Here is a 20,758-nt window from a genome sequence, read left to right on the forward strand (position 1 = left end):
TTTTTTTTGAAAACCATGATACATTTTTTCAGGATTCTTTGCTGAATAGAACAAAAGAACAGCATTTATCTGAAATAGAAATCTTTTGTAACAATAATTTTTGTGGCTACCTGCAAATACAACAACTTTCAGGACGATCAACTCTTCAACGACACGTAGTCTGAACAAATAAGTACACAACAAAAATATCCATATAAACATATAAATACATCAACATTCACTTGCCACTGACGTGGAGACTGGCAGAGCACACAGGCTCAAAATAAACGGATCAATGTAATAAAGAAAGGTTAACTTAATAAACAAAGCAGGTGGGAGAAGAGACGGAAGGATGCATGGAAACGTCCTGTATCCCATCAATGAACTCTGCAGATTGGGCCTGAAATCTTTTTATTTTTGCCTTATCGCAGGATGATGAGACAAACTAATCTGCAGATCAGGACAGTGAGGCACCTGTAAGACGCATGTTTGAACCTCTACATGTGTGTTAAAGTCAAGCAGCACTATATCATTATTCCTCACACTGCTTTTCAGTCATGTAGATTGTTGAGGAGGTGTGTGTGTGTGTGTGGTTGTGTGTGTGTCATTTCATTTATAAGTGATCAGATTTCATCCAGCGGACAATGGAATGATCAAAAAACATCAAAGGAGGGACAATGATTTATATTTACACTTCCTCATATAGACCCCAGAATATCACAGAGACTTTCAATATACCAACTACTCAGAACACCTTAGCAACACCCTAGCAACATCCTAATGACTATACAGAACAGCCTAGTAAACACAGCAATGACCTAGCAACTACCCAGAACATACTTGCAACCACATAGCAAATTCAATAACCCAGAACACTCATAGCAACATCTTAGTAACTGCCCAGCATCCTAGCAACCACATAACAACATACTAGCACTACCAGAACACCCTGGAAAGCCCATAGTAAAGTCCTAGCAACTACCCAGAACACCCTAGTAAACAAATAGAAAAGCTCAAGCAACTAACCAGAGGGCTGTTTCATAAAAGATGCTAAGAAAAGCGAGGATTAAACTCCAAAACCTGACTTGAGTTAACCTAACAAATGAGTTTGGGCTAAAACGGTTTCATAAAAGGTAATTGAAGTTCACGCAGTCCCGCTAATTCGATCCAGGTTTACCTAGTCAAGATAATTTCGCGTGCACGTTTTTCTTAAGCAGCCCTAGAGGTCGATCATGGATCAAATCGATCCACCATAGGAAACAGCATACATTTTGTGCTATTTTATGCGTTTGAGAGATGGTGTTTTCCTCAGTGCATAACTTACCTTTCACAAATTTATTTTCCATCTGTAAATGTTAGAAAGTCGTGCAAATATTTCCATTTTGCGGCTAAACTAACAGTGAACGAGCGCTGCTGCGCGCATGCGCGCTAAACAGACGGTATAATTCTAAAATATACATTTCGCTAAAATATTTGATGTTGGACATTAAATGTGCCTTATTTACAATTTTAATCCTACAAGTAAGTGTATTTTTATGATAGTAACTGTAAATGGACTATTGTAATGGACTATTGTAATCTTACCAATTAAATTTAGTCTGTGCATATTTATTTTAATTTTTAATTTTGTGATTTTACTTTCTGCTCTTCTAATAACCATAAAGAGTACTACAGCTGCCAAACAAAACCATATATTTTAAAACAATTAAATATTGGGCACAAAACATTTAGCCAATAAGAAGGGAAAACCTGTAGGTTTTACACACACACACACACACACACATATATATATATATATATATATATATATATATATATAAAATTCAGGTTGATAGGACACTTTTTCCCAGTCATTTCAATAGCAAAAAGTGTCACAATCAACCTGAATTCACTATATATATATATATATATATATATATATATATATATATATATTATATAATACACACACACACACACATATATATATATATATATATATATATATATTAATAAAGTCAAAAAATTGTATGTGAGAGAGTCAACTGTAATATCATTGCGTTCCTATTGGTCAGTGTTAGAGAAGCTCAGCTTAGCCTGACAGTTAGCCTGCTCCAGACCAAGTAAGTTTCCCAGCATAAGTTGCCAGGGTAACTGAGTTTGAACTATTTTAAGTTTGTTTTATGAAACAGAATTCGCTGACAAAAAGTCTGACTAAGTAAAATAAGCCTGGCTTGTTTTCTAATCTTGTTTTATGAAACAGCCCTCAGAACACAATAGCAATGCCCTAGAAACTACCAAACATATCCTAGTAACTACATAGCAATGCTTTAGCAACTACCCAGAACACCCCAGGAACCAGACAGCAACATCCTAGCATCTACCCAGAAGACCCTAGTAAGTACATACCAACGCCCTATTAGCAATGCCCTGCCAACACCCCAGCAACCACCTGGAAAACCCTAGTAACCAAAAAGCAATGTCCTAGCACCTACCCAAAACATCAATGCAACCACATGGCACCATCCTATCAACTACCTAGAACCCTCTAGTAACCACATACCAACGCCCTATTAGCAATGCCCTAGCAACTACCCAAAACATCATAGCAAACTCTTAGCAACTACCTAGAACACCCTAGTAACCACATACCAATGCCCTATTAGCAACGCCATAGCAACTACCCAGAATATCCGAGCAACCACATAGCAACGTCCTAACAACTACCCAGAACATTCCAGCAACCACATAGCAACGTCCTAACAACTACCCAGAAGACCCTATAACCTCATAGCAACGCCCTAGCAACTACCCTGAACATCCCAGCAACCACATAGCAAAGTTCAGTGCACCTTAAAAACTATGTAGCAACACTTTGCATTGTGGCATAATTCAGAAACTTAGAAAATTAACGTATAGTAAATGTGTAGTCAATTTGTAAGAAAGTGCAACACTCTGAAACTAACAGTAGGATAAACCTGGATCAACTTAATCTGAGAGTCTAAATTGTGCGGCTGTCTGAAATGAAAACGCTTTCCGTCTCCACTCCAGCATCTCTCTCTTCTCACGTTTTCTCTGTGTGTCACAGCCACACGCGGTTTCTCTCGCGGTCTCTTGTTCCTTCATCTTGAGGGTGGATCACAGACATCTGCAGTGTTTTAATGACATCCGCTGGGATGACTGACGCGTAGCTGCTGCTTTACTGCCATCCAGACTCCTGAAATGCCGCACATGCTGGGGGGCAAAGCTCTGAGAGGACAGGTGGTTAGACTTAGTTTGGTTGAGATTTACTCGCTCTCGTGTCCTCAGATGACTCCCTTTCTTCTGGAAATTCGACAGCAGTCAGGGTTGTAACAGACACTGAGGTGGATAGTCTCCTCAAGTGTCGGATATTTAGTTTCATCTTTGCGCTCTTACATTCAACACATGACCAACACAGACTGATCTGAACTTCTTCTGCAGGGCTCCCCCTAGAGTTTAAACACGCAACACACCCGTCTCGCCATGAATAATTCATCCACATACTGCCACAGATCCAATTGGTTCTAGTTATTGCAAAACAATGAGCATAAATGATGAATTATCCATATTTGGTAGGTTTCTCTATAAGGAAACGATAAGAAATTCATGATAATTCAGTTATTTCAGGATCATTCCTGCTTCTGAACTTCTTTTAAAGAACAAATAATGTGATTTAAGAGAGCATTCCTATAAAAGGGTATATCAGACTTTAAGAAATATGCTCTGGTCAAGCTCAGAAACTTCATCAATAATGATTAGATTATTTATACAATGGCAAGAAAATGAACAGAGCTAAAGTTAGCATTGTTCAGTGAGGACGTCATCTTTTGAAATGTTAAAATTATCACACTGATATCTGTAATTTAATCTGACAGAATGTTTTCAAACTTTTTGATGGTAAAGACCTCCAAATATGATAATTGCATTGCATAATTAATATCAGATCAGACAGTGGTGTATTAGAGGTAAAAAATGATATAAATACTGTTCGGTTTCTCGCACAAACTGATCGTTTCGTGTCTTAGGACATCAATGTGTCGTCACGAGCCGCAGGGTTTAATTTGGATTTGTCTGTGCATGTTTTTTTGTTTTTTTGACTCTTATAGATGGAGTTCCCATTGACATGCATTATACGACTGACAGACGGCAACGGCTGGAGTTAAAAATCATCATTTGTGTTCTACTGAAGAAACAAAGTCACCTACATCTTGGATGCCCTGAGGGGTAAGCAGATAAACATCAAATTTTCATTTTTGGGTGAACTATCCCTTAAAATAGGATTTAAATCTGGAGATTGACTTGGAATGTTGTTTGGAATGTCCTGAAAGACAGATGCAGCAGGCACAATGATATTACGCAGCGCCTGAAAATAGTCCCCAGCTGGTAACTTCCAACGTGACTGTTTGAGTATATTATATACCTATATCTTCTGAATCATCTCTCACAAATGTCTCCATGGTTGCAAGGCATGCTCCCTGTGCAAGCAGGTGGTCACGTTGGTTATGTTGACGGAAGTTAGCCTATTTTCAGCCGCTGCGTAATATCATTGCGCCTGCTGCACTCATGGTACGGCAGCAAAGTTCCTTGATTATTACGCCGGAATGAGAGTATAGTTCCTAGCCATATCGGCCTAGAAAATCGCAATTTTTCATTCTCCGTCGGTCTTAGTACACAGTGTAACTACAGAAGAGTCGAATTTTAAATAGGAAAAATATGGAAACTCTTTGGTCATTTTTGAGCGAGATGCTAATGGTCTAATCAGATTCAATGAACTATGCTAAGCTATGCTAAAAGTGGTACCGCCAGACCCGAAGATCAGCTGAATGGATTCGAAAACGGTAAAACTCAACTGTTTAACTCTAGGGGAGTTGGAAAATGAGCCTATTTTTTTTTTTTTAAAGTGGAGTGTTCCTTTAAGAAGTTAAATTACCAGCTTTTCATGTTACAGTGCAACACCTTGCAACATGACCAAAATCTTTATTTTTTTGTGGCTTAATTCAAATGAATATTTTATCCACTAATAAGACCCCAAAACATATTTGGACGCTTAAAAGTCAATTAATGTCTGGATGTCATTGTCCAAAATATCAAATCAATTGTCAAACATGATCCACTAATAACAATCAAACACAAACTATACACTCCATTATGCAAAAAAACAATAGGCTATGTCAAAGGAATAATGGAAGTTTAAATGTTAAGTAGGCTAAATTCATGAACCAGCAGGTGAGCGATGCTTGGAGGATGTTTCTTCAACTTGCTTCTTGCTTTGATATTTTACCATCCAATGCAGTGACATTTTTATTTGTGCTGTAAGAGTCATTTTTGTGGCCACTGCATATAACAGGGACATTCAAATGTGTGTGCACAGTAAAAAAAAAAAGCAAATAAAGCCATCTAAAACATCAAGTTCTGGCAGTAGTTTGTGTATTGTCAGATGAAGCCTCATCCAGTGGAGAGCAGCGGCACTGCAGGATGGGAGAACGGGAGGAAGTTCTTCAGGAACTTCTGGCAGAGCAGAATCCTGAGTTTTTCCCCTCCTCTGGAGAAGAAGTGAATCTAGTTCCGTTAACGGAGGAATAGAGGGGGGACGTCATCGAACTTGGGGGAAAACGAGATTTCCGACGCTTTCTTGTTTCTACGCCGATACTCTTATGGAAAAACTGGGAAAAGAGTGAACTTTCCTCCCCGCGTCCCGAGGAAAACTTCACCAACAGAAGGGGCGATGAGATGCGAGTGAGCTATGCCTTGTAGAAATGGACAGATTGTGTTTAAGCGAAAACATGGCGTCTGTCTCCCAAAGTTTGGATTATTTTCCAGTCTGCTCTTTGCACTCTGCTGCCTCGAGGCGCGCTCGGGTGTCACGGCAGACGGGAGAGCATGTAGCCCGTGTCCGGGTAACTGCTCGTGCACGGCGGTGGGACCGCAAAACTCGTGCGTGGTTAATTGTTCCAACATCGGACTGGATCAGGCCCCCGCGGCGTCCGACCTACCGACCGACACGCACACTCTGTAAGTGACCGTCGCTGCTGAAATGCCCCGGGCGGGTTTGTGGGTGATGCGGGTGTTTGTTGTGATCTGACTGAAGTGACGGGTGGAGAATGTTGGCTGATGGTTGGTGTAATACTTAATACTACCACTGTTTATCTGTCAATCATAACTGAGGATCTCTGGGATGGGGACAAGGAGGAATATTTTGAAAGTCTGGTTTATGTGTGCCAAGCTCATAGAAGTATAGTTTTGTATTCAGGTTGTTTTTAAAAAATATATATTTTGTATTATACATTCTAAATCTTATGTTTAGATGTCAAGTGGTCTGGCCATCTAGTAAAAAATTGCCTCAATACACTCTTAAAGGGTTAGTTCACCCAAAAATGAAAATAATGTCATTTATTACTCATCCTTGTGTCGTTCTACACCTGTAAGACCTTCGTTCATCTTCAGAACACAAATTAAGATATTGTCTATGAAATCCGATGGCTCAGTGAGGCCTCTATTGAGAGCAAAGCCATTGAAACTCTCAAGGTCCATTTTTGCACTAAAAACATATTTAAATCAGTTCATGTGAGTTCGGTGGTTCTATCTTAATATTATAAAGCGACAAGAATACTTTTTGTGCGCCAAAAAACAACAACAAAATAACAACTTTTCAACAATATTTAGTGATGGGCTGATTTCAAAACACTGATTCATGAAGCTTCTGAGGTTTATGAATCTTTTGTTTCGAATCAGTGATTTGGATCTCCTATCAAATGGATAAACTGCTGAAATCATGTGACTTTGGCGATTCGATTCGTAAAGCTCCGAAGCAGTGTTTTGAAATCCACCCATCACTATATATTGTTGAAAAGTCATTATTTTGTTTTTTGACGCACAAAGAATTTGTGTTCGGAAGATGAACAAAGGTCTTACGGGTGTGGAACGACATGAGGTAATGACATTATTTTCATTTTTGGGTGAACTAACCCTTTAAAAATAAAGGTTCTTTATTGGCATTGATGGTTCCATGGAGAACATTTAACATTAATGGAACGTTCCATTGTACAAAAGGTTCTTTATAGTGGAAGAAAAGATTCTTTAGATTATTAAAATATTCTTCATGCTAAGAAAAACGTTTCTTTTTTAAAACTGTTCAGTGAAAAGTTCTGTGGGAAACCAAAATGGTTCTCCTATGGGATCACAGAGAAAACCCCATTTTGGAACCTTCATTTTAATAGTGTATAATTTTATTGATACACAGCAACGATGAGGGTTATGTGACATGAAAATCACCTATTTTTTGTTTTTGTCACATGACAACAAAATGGCTTCCTGCATTAGGTTAACGTTGTACTGACCTTGAGTTGGCAAGCAAAAATTTTTCAAATGTTAATATTTGTCATTAATTACTCACGCTCATGTCGTTCCACACCCGTAAGACCTTCGTTCATCTTCAGAACACAAATTAAGATATTTTTGATAAAATCCAATGGCTCAGTGAGGCCTGCATTGACAGCAAGATAATTAATACTTTGAATGCCCAGAAAGGTAGTAAAGATGTATTTAAAACAGTTCACGTGACTACAGTGTTTCAACCTTAATATTATAACGTGACGAGAAAACACTGTTCAAAAACAATGTTTTTTGACACAAAAACTGGCGATTTCAAAGCAACGCTTCATGATGCTTCGAAGCTTTACAAATCTTTTGTTTCGAATCAGTGGTTCGGAGCGTGTATCAAACTGCCAAAGTCACAACCCCCCAGTGGTGAACCATTGAAATTTTGAAACAATTATGACATAACAAAGCCTTGTTTACTGAAATCAAGTGACTTTGGCATTTTGATACACGCTCTGAACCACTGATTCGAAACAAAAGATTCGTAAAGCTTCGAAGCTTCATGAAGCGTTGCTTTGAAATCGCCAGTTTTTGTGTCAAAAAACATTGTTTTTGAACAGTTCGTAAAGCTTCGAAGCTTCATGAAGCAGTGTTTTAAAATCACCCATTGTTTTTTTGCCGCACAAAAAGCATTCTCGTCATTGGTGATATTCAACTCTGGTGATCATCAACTGGTATGGTATTGTATGTGATTTATCTCTGTATGTAAAAATTGCCAAAAAGTGATACTTAGTCTTTCTCTAAGTGGACAAAAAGACGTCTCAACCCAATGGAAAGGTTGAGATAGCTACACAAGTGTATTTAACTCGTACACACAGGTTATGTAGCAGCAGATGCATCAAGAGTTCACGCACATGGAGTTGCGGTGCGTCGTGCAACAGCGTCCTTGCGTTGAGAACACTGTGTTCTTTACTCTTGTTTCTGTGGCGCTCGAGCTCGAGCATGTGTTATCCATTCACATAGGCTACAGATGTATGTGCAGAGAGATCTGATACTTTGAACTCTCTTTTTTTTGGGGGGGGCATAAAGTTTAAAACTGAAATCTTTCATCAGGCAACCGTTGTAAAATTGGCAATAATAATAATAGGCTACATTTGCAGGGCTCTTGCATGTTTTTCTCCAGTGAATATTTCTCAGGGTATTTCTGAAAGTCAATTTATGTATAAACGCAAAGCGTAAAGTGTTTGCTACAGAAAAAGTTTATTGGATTTCCACTGTTTTGGCCATGAAAAAAAGATCCAGTTCATTGAACACGACTAATAGATGGGCCAAATATAATGATACTGAAATGACGATATTGAAACAAGCATTTATGCAAATGGACTTTTGTCTAGAAATCTTATAGTTGCTAAGATTTACAGTTTGTGACAACTAGCCCCATCCTAGTTCATGACGGTACACACTGATGTCATTTATGAACAACAGGAGCTGCTTGTGAACATTTTTGCATTGTTTTTTTTTACAGTTTTAAGACTTCTCTGCCTGTTTTTGGTGGGTTAAGTTTCACCTAATAACATAAAGCAGCTGAAGTTTTAACCAAACTGGAGCTTCTCTGTCTAGAGGAAGCGAGAGATGTGGAATGAAGGATAAAGTCTTGAGTTTTTGAGCTGCTGATGTTTGTCTGATTTTCATATACGTTTCTGCTTCAAATATTTAAAGCACAGAATGTTTAGATGGACCACTTTCTGGCTGCGAGACTCAAGTTCACAGCTGCACTGAAATCTGGACGAAAGTGTGCGCAAATCGAACCTGCCTCACTCATCTTATTTGCTTTCCACACTTTCAAAGCACAAACTTTCATATGAAGTTGTGTGATTGCATATTGGAAATCCATTTCAATCCGTTGGAGGCGCACCGAGCATCTCCACACTGCAGTTCACACTCAATGAGCCGTCTATAGTAAACTGCCAGACGCTTTGGGCTTGCTAAACTTTCTCTTTTGTTTCTCCTCATGCAATGATTCACTGATTTGCTCATGTTTAATAGGAACCATCATAGACTCAGTGACCACAGATGATCAGCGCTGATGTAATGTGCTTCATCTGCAGGAAAAGAGCTGTAGTCAGTGTGGCTATATTATGGTCTTTTACTGGTTTGTACTGGTCTGTATAGTGTCCTTTCCATAGTTTGCAGTGGTCTTTACTAGGGCTGGGTATTGACAATTTTCATGATTCGATTCGATTACTATTCACATGCTTTCGATTTGATTCGATTACGATTTCGATTCGATTTCAATTATTTTGGATGTAGTATTTCAGTTACACTACATGGCAAATTTTCTAGAGGAAATAAAATCTCTCAACTAATGCTGTAAACTACACATGTGTAAGTCAGCTGGTACTACTATAATAATATTGAAGGTTAAATTAACTTATTTATATATAAAACACTTAAATTACACTCAATGATGTTTTTATTATAAATAAAGTTTAGAATTACATAATCATATTTCTACTCCAATTCGTTTTTTTTTAAATATAAACATTTAAATCGCGGCTATCATAACTGATTTATTCAAATATGCATTAAATATTGAAGAACATTAAAAAATATGAATATGTTACGGTGCATATCTATATTTATCAGAATGTTGCTTTCTAGAGTTCACTTTTCTAGCTGACTAATGAGTTTATGGTCACTGAATATGTTTTTCTGAGGTAAATGTGACGTTACGTGTCATTGTTTACAAGCCGTTTTATTGACGTCTTTCCGAGGTTGAAACACTGACTGAGCGATTACACGAGACATGATACGGATTTCAGTAAGTTGTACTGTATCTTTTAACACACCTTCAGATGTTTATTCATGTTTATTTCGCGCTGTAACTGGTATTAAAGCGGAGGAGAGGATGTTCACATGCTTCTCTTTAACTGAGGTGCTAAAGCGATCTGTCACGCCACATTAAACAGCACAAAAACGGTATTTATTTTTTGAATCTCATAATAAGATGGACGTCATTTGAAATCTGAGACTTTGCTTCATATCAAAAGTAACAAAGCAAAAATATTATTGTGATTTATTGGATGGAAGGCGCATATTCTGCTCATTCATCAACTGAAAACAGACTAGACTAATCTTGGGATTTAAGAATCGATATCGGTTCGTAAAAATGAGAATAGATTAAAATCGAGAAATCAATATTTTTTACCCAGCCCTAGTCTTTACTGTTTTTTGCTGGTCTGCAGTGGTTTTTGAGTGTGTCCCTTTGAATGCAAATGAGCTGCTGATCTCGGCCGGCTTTCCAGAAGAGGGCGGAGCTTTAACAGCTTGCGCTTCGGTTGCTCAACAACAACAAAACTGGAGAATCTCACGCAGCCAAAATGATGATGAACTGGACATTTCTGATGGTTAGTGGATAAATTTATGTAGTTGCTGTGGAGTTGATTCAACTCATTGACTAGCATGTGCCGTCATGGTAATCTTTTGTGCAAATCCAGCGTTGAATTGACCCTCGTTTGTGAAGCAGTCCAGCATAAAATGACGGCATGGTGACAACACTCTACTACAACAACTCTTCTCTAAAGCAGCCCAACATGGCCTCGCCCCCTTTGTTGTGTGTTCTTGGGGGCGGGGTTTATGTAAATTGAGGTTTGTGATGTCACTAACCCAGGAAGAAGTTTGTTGTAGTCCCTACCAGCCATTTGTTGTACTTCTTAAAAGCAATTTCTGTAAAAGAAAATATCTCCCTTTGCATTGAACCTCGAACGTCGTAACTTTGCAGATGTTGTTTATGCTCAAACAGCAACATTACACACTAACTGAAGTTAAAAAAGTGAAATCATAATCAAGGACCACTTTAAAGTTAGCATTTGGTTGATATACGTTAAATTTCTATTTCTATTTAATCAATTAGTTAAAGAAAATATAATATAATATAATATAATATAATATAATATAATATAATATAATATAATATAATATAAAAAAGGTGCATCCTCAGTTTTTTTCAGTGGTCTGTAATGGCCTTCACTGATCAGTGTTAGTTTTTTTTTTTTTTTTTTTAGTGTCTCCTTTTTACCCAGGTTTGCGGTTTGCTCTTCTGTCTGAACTTGAAAATGGAGATATTACTGTGTGGAAAGGAGACATTAGACTGAGAAAAAGGACTGAATTCCTGCTCTCAGAAATGGTTCAATCACGCCAAGAAAAATCATGAGTTTCTGTCTGAGTGCATCTGTGTACGTGTGTTTTACAGGCTGGGATAAAACTCACTGACCATATGAGGTGGGAGGTTTATTTTGTTGCCATGACAGTCTCACATCATGACATCACCGTAAACAGAAGCACAGACACCCACAGTAATAAAGACGGGCAATATTTTACAGCACGTCTCTGACATTCGGAAATGGTTTAAATCTTTAATAGTTAAAGGAAGTTAAATATCGACATTTACTGAAGTGTTAAACTTTGGGGTGAAGAATGAGCTATAGTGATGGTTGACTTTGAAAACGCTACTTATAATCATTAACTAAACCTTTTATTCCACATTTGTCATATTACAATCAGGTGGCAGCTTTCAAAAACACACAATCTAGAGTTTGACTCCTGCATGCACCGAATCAACAGGTTGAAACGCCTTAGTTTTGATGAAAATCTCCAGGAAGGTTTGTGCCAGACACTGTTAGTTATGCAAGTCATTTGTAGCCTGGCTGTGGTTTATTTAGCAGAACACTGATTCATCATTAACTCGCTAGTGCTGGTGTGGTTGTTATATTTGGGAATGTTTTTGATCATCTCAGTATGCTTTTTCCTTCTCCTCCTGCTTCACTCCTGTATTTATCTATGGGTTCATTCCCATGCAAGTAAAAATAACTGCTCTCATGCATTTCCCTGTACTCTCACATCTCTTTCCGCTGGCACTGAGAGCCTGAGGCAGTAAAGCGTCAAACCCTGGCAACACTGAAGTAAAAAACAGCAAGACGACTTTGCATGAGTTACTACACAATGGCCGAATGGAAGAATAATAACATGCTGCGAAGGCTTCGATAACCCTGAGCGCGTGTGTTTTCTGCACATGTGTTTACGTCCTTGATAAATTTGTCCCTGACTTGCATTGCATGTCTTTTTCCATTGGTTCAAGACTGGCTTTTTGTGTCTTTGCTGAAAGACCCCATGAAATGAAAACTAGACTTTTGTGGCTTTTGGTCCATGTCTGTGAACCCCATTTCAACTGTTATGATGAGGTCTTTCTATGATTTTTTTTTTTTCTTGGACACAAAGTACTAAAATATCGTCCATATAATGTGGATTGGTGTAATTTATTGGTTAGTCAAACCATTTTTGGACATTTAACTGAGAAAATATGTAACAGGATTGGCACAAAACATGTTCTGGGTCATTATTTTTTTTTTTTTTATTATAACGTAAGATATATTAAAAGACACATTAAAACATTTTGACATGAATTTCTGTTGATAGAGCTTCACCAGAGACTGAAAATAGCTCAAATGCACCAGAAATTTGTTTTTACACTAAATGAAGGTTCTTAATTGGCATTGATGGTTCCTTGAAGAACCTTTAACATCCATGGAATCTTTCAATTCCACAAAAGGTTCTTTATAGTGGAAAAGGGTTCTGGTTCTTTTAAGAACTGTTCATGAAAGGTTCTTTGGGGAACCATTTTGGGTTCTTCTATGGCATGGCTGAGAGAAAAAAACCAAAAAAAACAACCTTTTTGGATCTTTATTTTTAAGAGAGTAGTATTATATGAGGGTAAGAAATTGATAACATTCCTGTCATATTTTAGTCTGGTTTGAAATATGTTCTTGAAATGTGAGTTATTGTGAATTTCAAGTTTCCTTAACTTTTTGAGTTATCTTTTTACATTGACTCAGTTTCACCTTGATAAATTTAGTTATTTAAACTTACAAAGTTTAGTTGGAATAACTTTATGAAAGTAAGGTGAACTTACATTTTCAGTACTAAAGATCATGTTCATTTCACCTAATTTGGCTTATTTTTTTAGTTCAGCCAAATAAATAATTATTTTATTTCAAATGTTTCAGTCAAGTTTCGGTTGACAAGTTTTTCATTAATTACTGCAAATAATAAGCAATCTGATGACAGCCACTGAAACATATCAAATGCAAATCAAATCAGTTAAATCTCTTAAAATCTTAGCAGAGGATGATTAAACAGCTCCAAAAACAGTATTTAAGTTCACTTTACTTTCATAAAGTTAATCCAACTAAACTTTATAAGTTCAAGTAACTTTAAATTTTCAAATAGTTGAAAAGATGGAATATTCTAAGTAAATACAACTTTACTGAATCAGTGCAAAAAAGATAACTTAAAAAGTTAATTGAAGACATTTTTTACAGTGTAGTTTTTGAGATTTTGATTTTCACTGTTATAGTATTTATTAATATTGTGAATTAGCTTTTATTTTAATCAGTTTTTATTGTAGTTTTTATTAATTTTGTGGTGTTTTTTTTCCTATTTAGCTTTAATTTATTTTAATTTCAGTTTTAGTAACTTTAGTGCTTCAATCTAAACTTATTTTATTTCAGTTTATTTAGTTGCCAAGGCAACATTTCTAATTCTCATTTAAGTTTAAGCTTTTAATCTAATGTTTGCTATTTCATTTCAGCTATTGTTAATGTTATTTAATTTCAATTAACGAAAAATGATTTTTAACAGTGTTAGTTAATGATAACAATACTGTGGAAGAGCAATGATTGAGGACTTAATTTAGCTTTTACACACATGTACGTCATTTCCTCAGCAGAACATCCACTGACCGCTCACAGCAGATATAAACATGAGCGCTCCACACGTATAAACACACTCGTTCTTTGTATTAATCTGGCTTTCTCAATCTCGCTCTGTCTCCAATCGATGACTTCCTCTCTGCTCCAGATCCTTGAGCCTCTATTTCCTGTGTCTGGAGCTTTCCCTCCATCCCTCTCTCTCTGTTGATGTTTTTCTCTCTCTTCTGCAGACAGCTGGGCTTCTCCTACTGTGAGTATTTAAAGGGGTCGTATAAAAGCAGATAACACGTTATGTAATAGAACCATGTAAATAAAGTTGGGGCTGAAATATTTTTGCCTACTGTGTCGTGACGGTCTGCTGTGAGGACAGTTTGGTAACGTTTCATATTTGTCCCTGAAGTTCATGACCTTTTTCCTCCTTCCACCAAACAGGGTGTTTTTATCTTTTGTTACTGTATCTTTAAGACTACTGTATGTAAATGACCTCTGTTTTGATTGGCTAACCTGTATAGTGGAACAACTGAATAGGTGTTGAGAATGAATTAAATATTCAAAATAGAATATGGGTACAGATTGACTAAATATATTTTTTTATTCATGTAATAAATTTTATATATTATTAAAATTATATAAAATATTTGTTATTAAATATTTTTATATTTATGTATTTTTTTATACATATACAGATTTATATTTTTTATATTAGCATAATATATTTATATAGTATGATATTATATTTATGTAATTTACTATATTACTGAAATTACCATTATTTATTTTTATTCAAATTAAATATGGTAAGGCTCAATGTATTATTTTGTATAATTATTTTACCATTTAAATAATATATTTTTCACATATTACAGTAATAAGTCTTTTAATTTAAATGATAATTTTGAATAAAATGTGCTTAATTGTCAAAAAAAATAGGCTTCCATTTTTTTAAATGCAAAGTATAATTTCTTGTTCTTTCTTTGATTTCGGGCTGAAAAATGACCTGGACTTGTTCTTGACAGGCTTTGTGGGATTCATCCGGTATGGAGGGAGTTTTGCTAATATATGGTGTCACTTTTGGATATAAACAAACTTTTGAGGTGCCTTTGTGGTGGTTCGGCTTCATTGATTCAGAGTCATTTGGCTGTACAAACAGTGAGTCAGCGGCTCACGCAGCAAATGATTCTCTGGCTCAGTGAGTCAATATATCACTCCACAAATGATTCAGTGAGTCAGTGCGCAGCTGGTCTGTGGTTGGTGTGTGTGTTGTTTTGATAGGTGTGATATTCTCGATGTGATCTCTCATACACGTCTGAGTACACGCTTGTTACTTTTTTCTTAAAGGACTAGTTCTGATAACAGATGATAACAGTCATTGCCGTGCGTGTGTGTTCGTGTGTATGAAATCAATCAGACCTGTTTAGTCTTTTTAAACATCTTGAGATCAGATCACGTTTGATGTTGTTTGTTGTGTCGTATGTGCGCCGTAGGCTTGCGGTTGTGTGCGAGAGCCAGCTGGGATCCAGACAGCTCATGAGGCGGCAGAGTAAAAAGAGAAAATGGACAGAATGTCCCAGGAAGGACAGAGCGAAGAGCTTTTTACTGTGAAGGACTGGCAGTTATTCCAAAAAATGTCTTTATAATCTTCCATCAAAATGTAATAACTTTGTCTCCCAAGAGACCTTATCTTTTGGTCAAAATATAAGACCGCCTCAAACGTTTCCTTCACTGAGAATGCAATCTCATTGCGATGAGCTGAGTGAAAAAAATAATAATTTAAGATGGTGAGATGAGAGAAATGACACTTTAAATGTATTTTAATTTATTCATCACCAAAAAATATCAATAAGAAATACTCAAGTCAAATTACCATGCAGTATTTGACCCAATATATTTGTGTTCTGTGCATTTTTATGCTTATTTAACGTAGCGTGTTAGCTTAGCAACACGGTAATGTCAAACTCGTGTAATATTTGTGCGTCACTCTGTCTTGTGTTCTGTCTCTGCACCAGTTTTTTGTTTTGTTTTTCGTAACAATGATCAAATCAATTCCAGATGAACAAAATCAAGTCCTGTCCTACATTTTTTTCACAGTAGGGAAGAAAAGGCAATCGCAATTTCCGCTTTATGTTGACTTTTATTAAAATAAAAAACGGTACAGCATTATTATTGTCCTGCTTAAATATTTTACAATTTAAATAATATATATACATTATCTCACATTACAGTAATGAGAATCAGTTTTTTTTTTAATATAACTGAGTTCCACCCTAAGAAGCCGTTTCACTTGGATATACGCCACAATAGGGAAGAAAAGACTAACACTACTTCCGTTTCGAGCTGACTTTTTAAAATAAAGTGCAGAACAATTTATTATTCTATGTAAATATTTAAAAATGTAAAAAAATATATATAATTTAAATGTTTTCTTGCATTACGGTAATTAGAATAATATTTTTTCAATGTAAATGAGGATTGGAGTAACATGCTTAATTGTCATGAAAGTATTATCTATTATGTCTCATTGTTTTTCAGCATCTCACGCCATTAGCATTAAATTCTTAAGACTGTGTCAAGTTATTAATAGTAAAAAATATTAAAACAATGTCTTAAATTAAAGTGCAGCACAATTTATTATTCTATGTAAATATTTTTCTTGCATTACAGTAATTGGAATATTTTATTAATGTAAATGAGGATTGGAGTAATATGTGCTTAATTGTCATGAAAGTGTCATTATTTTTCAATTGTTGATCTATTATGTCTTTTTTTTTTTTCAGCATCTCACCCCATTAGCATTAAATTCTTAAGACAGTGTGTCAAGTTATTAATAGTAAATTAAAGTGCCGCTCAATATATTATTCTAAATATTTTATAATTTAAAGGGGTCATGAACTGCATTGTTTTATTGTTTTAAAATGTTTCCTGGGGTGCACTTATAATGTTAGTATGCTTTTTACATCCAAAATTGTCATAATTTAGAAATAAAAGGCATTTTTCCTACCCTGATTTTAGCCCTCTGGTTTGAACGCTCTGTTTTAAGGGGCGTGTCTGCTGTGAGACTTCTGTGTAAACGCCCACTGCTGTGATTGGCTAACATCTTTGCATATGAAATAGCTAAGTCTCTCAAACTTTTAGCACGTTTTTACTATTACAGCTCGCAAGGTTGACTAATCGTGAAAAGTGCTGCATTACATTTAGATGTATGGCATTATATTTAGATAGTGGCATGAAAGGTTGCAGAGATGAACATTGTAGCCGATCACAGACATGTTGAGTGCATGAAAGCAGTGATCTCGTCATTGCAACTCAATTTCTGCACACTAACAAATGCTTTCATCTTCACTAACAATGCAAACGCGATATAACTAAGAGATTCGTTGAATAAAACTGGAGTTTTTCATGTCAGTCACTGATAAACTCGCGCTGTTTGATTGACCGCTTCAGAGCACGCTGCTCCAACAATTGCAAAGGGAGCTTTATTTGATCGCTTATATAATTTAATCACCGTTAAATAACAGATTATTTTCATCCTACTAAGAGAAACAACACAAGTTGAAATTTAGTCATGGGTTTAATTCACTGACACACAGACAAAGATCATCTGACTGTACATGAATCATTAATATCAGATCAGGCATTAGAATTAACACAGTTACTGACATGTTATTGCATCACTGTCGGGTCCAGGCACTGCACAATATTTTGTAATCCTCAATGGCATGTTTATTGCTTAGTAGCTCGATCTGGTTTAGCACCACATAGGCCTATGTTACTTAGGCTACATATTCTATTGCGCGAATCGGTGGGCGGGGCTAAACAGGCAGTGATGAAGTAGACGTTGATCTTCTTCTGCGGAGGCGGTGCTTGCTGCCCTTTGACGTCATAGATCTCCACTTTGTAAATCCTGTCGTTTGCCGGGTCTGGTGTCAATTAAAGCTTTTATTGGACTAACAAGGAAGTTTTCAGCTCTAAAACTTACAGGATATTCTTCTAGTATGATGACCTCTTATATGTCATATGGATATGGATTGGAGTAATATTTGCTTAATTGTCATGAAAGTGTCACTATTTTTTTAATTGTTGACCTATTTTGTCTCTCTGTTTTTTTCAGCATCTCACGCCATTAGCATTACATTTTAAGACAGTGTGTGAAGATATTAATAGTAAAAATAGTAAGACAATGTCTTAAATTAAAGTGCAGCACAATTTATTATTCTATGTAAATATTTTATAATTTAAATAATATAATCAGGGCCTAAAACGGTCACATTTGTTACCAAAAATATTAAAGGTCCCGTTCTTCGTGATCCCATGTTTCAAACTTTAGTTAGTGTGTAATGTTGTTGTTAGAGTATAAATAAAATCTGTAAAATTTTAAAGCTCAAAGTTCAATGCCAAGCGAGCTATTTTATTTAACAGAAGTCGCCTACATCGAACGGCCAGTTTGGACTACATCCCTCTACTTCCTTCTTTAATGACGTCACTAAAACAGTTCTTTGACTAACCTCCGCCCACAGGAATACACAAGAGTTGCGTTTGTAGAGTGTGTTTGTCGCCATGTCGTCGAAACGCTGTTATTTTCATCCCGCAGTCCAATCACCGGGTCTGATTCCGGCTCAGATTGATAGGGTAAAATTAAAGACATGTTTACAATCTCCACGTTATGGTAAGAGGCGTGACCTTTCCGGGCAAGGTTCGCTAAGCTGCTGTCGAATCACAACACAGGAACCGCTGGCACAATCAGAACTCGTTACGTATTTCTGAAGGAGGGACTTCATAGAACAAGGAAGTCATCAGCCCGTTTTTATGACAGTGGAAACAGCGGTATACAGATAAGTAAATTATGTGAAAAATACTGTGTTTTTTTACACGCGAAACATGAACACATGTTATATTGCACACTATAAACACAATCAAAGCTTCAAAAAACCACGAAAAACGGGACCTTTAATTTGCGAGTGATATTTTTGTTGAGATCACCACTGGCTGGCGACAATACAAATTTACACATTATGATTGTAAAATTTGCGTGTTCTGTGACCAGCAGCCTATCACATCATTTGTTGTGTTGACATAATTAAATGAGATGCTGCGTGTGCACGTTTCACTGAGTTAAAGAAAGTTTCACTGAGTTATATTTTTTCAGTGTAAATGAGGATTGGAGTAATGTGCTTAATTGTCATGAAAGTGTCACCATTTTTCAATTGTTGACCTATTATGTCTCGCTGTTTTTTTCAGCATCTTGTGCCATTAGCATTACATTTTTAAGACAGTGTGTCAAGTTATTAATAGTAAAAACATGTCTCAATTGCATTCTGTATTTGAATGCAAAGACGTGTGTTGTGTGAACACCCCCTCAAAAGGCTTCTGCCTATATAGGTACTAGGCATCACTGCAATTCGCTTGGTGTTGGAACGGAGCTTCTCTCTCCTCCTCCTCTCTTTTCCCGGCAATTGGAAAGTACCCTGTTAATCAGTCTCCTGGGACTGACTTCCAGGAGGAAAGGGGCCCGCTCTGCCACATGTGAGCCCAGAATGAAGTAGCTCTGCCCGGGTCAGACAGATCCAAAGAGCCCAGCTGAGGAATAAAGCCAGATCCGGGCCGCTCACAGTAGGCGATTGTTCACCAAATGCCCCTGAGGTGTTACGGTACCAATCTGGTACTTATCAGGACCAAATACACACGTTCATTTGTGCTCGAGTGCATAAATACACTCACTCAGACTCAATATTTACACAAACACACGTACATTTTGGCTCTTATTTATACACACACTCACTCAAATAAATAAGATATACACACACACACACACACGAGTGCTGGCAAGAATTGTTCAGCCCCTCCTCCTGAAATTTCGAACATAAACAAAACGGAGCGTGCCATAAAATTCTTTCCTTTTTCTTCCTTATTCCCCCTCCTCCTAGCCTTACTTTTTTCCAACACAGCCACAACAGACAGACTGCTGTTTAGTGGGTTAGTGTGTAACCGTGGTTACAGCCAATTGTGGCTTGGCTGTGTTGCTGTGGCGATTACAGCTCTCCTCTGCTTAATGTTGATGGTAATGGTCAGTGTTGTCATCCTCATCGTCAGAGTTGACCGCTCCAGTCCATTTATCTTGCACCATGGCTGTGTTCAGAATTGCATACTATGCTATGTTTACTCTTCATAGTACGTTTCATTATACTACCACTATTTTTTGCAGCATGTAGCTATACTGTGAACAGTATACAAAATTTCATTCTGCATGGAATGCCTATTTAATCTACTGCACAGTGAGCACACTAATAAACTATATCCCACAATGCAATGTGCTCAATTTGACCTTCCATTACTGAATCAGAAACAATGTTATCTTTGTGAGATCCTACAATGTATTTAATTTTTGTTTTTTTTTAAACATTTTTCATTCTCTCTCTCGTCTGGTTGGAATGACAAAATGCGAGACTTTTACACAAAATTGAATATAAAATGAAAACATAAACTGCAGTTTCAAATACTGTTTTTAAAAAATATAAGGCAGTGTACAATAGATACAGGCACAGTTTGCTAGTATTCCTTTCAGACATTTTCACAACAGCAAGATTAAAATGTGACGAGATTTCGCGTCGAGATGAAAAGCTGTCTTGCGATATTGCCATGATGGAATGCGAGGGTGAAATTATGATAGAATATGCCACCGCTACATTTACTGATCATGT

General features: G+C 36.7%; 2 protein-coding genes across 5 annotated transcripts in view; one reads left to right on the forward strand and one right to left on the reverse strand.

The window, feature by feature from the left end:
* Positions 1–20,758, reverse strand: part of LOC125271747 (NACHT, LRR and PYD domains-containing protein 12-like) — a 1,137,836-nt gene that overhangs the window by 473,445 nt on the left and 643,633 nt on the right. The gene's annotated exons all lie outside the window — the stretch shown is intronic.
* The window catches only part of pkd1a (polycystic kidney disease 1a), a 96,848-nt gene continuing 81,138 nt past the window's right edge, over positions 5,049–20,758 (forward strand). Inside the window, exon 1 of one of the 2 annotated variants that reach the window (XM_048195966.1) lies at positions 5,049–5,991. In XM_048195966.1, coding sequence (XP_048051923.1) covers positions 5,723–5,991 — 269 coding nt within the window. In that variant the 5' untranslated portion in view covers positions 5,049–5,722. The remainder of the gene's footprint in view (positions 5,992–20,758) is intronic. The other variant, XM_048195965.1, reaches the window with a different exon arrangement.

This window comes from Megalobrama amblycephala, linkage group LG7, assembly GCF_018812025.1.
Source record: "Megalobrama amblycephala isolate DHTTF-2021 linkage group LG7, ASM1881202v1, whole genome shotgun sequence".
Classification (NCBI taxonomy): Eukaryota; Metazoa; Chordata; class Actinopteri; order Cypriniformes; family Xenocyprididae; genus Megalobrama; species Megalobrama amblycephala.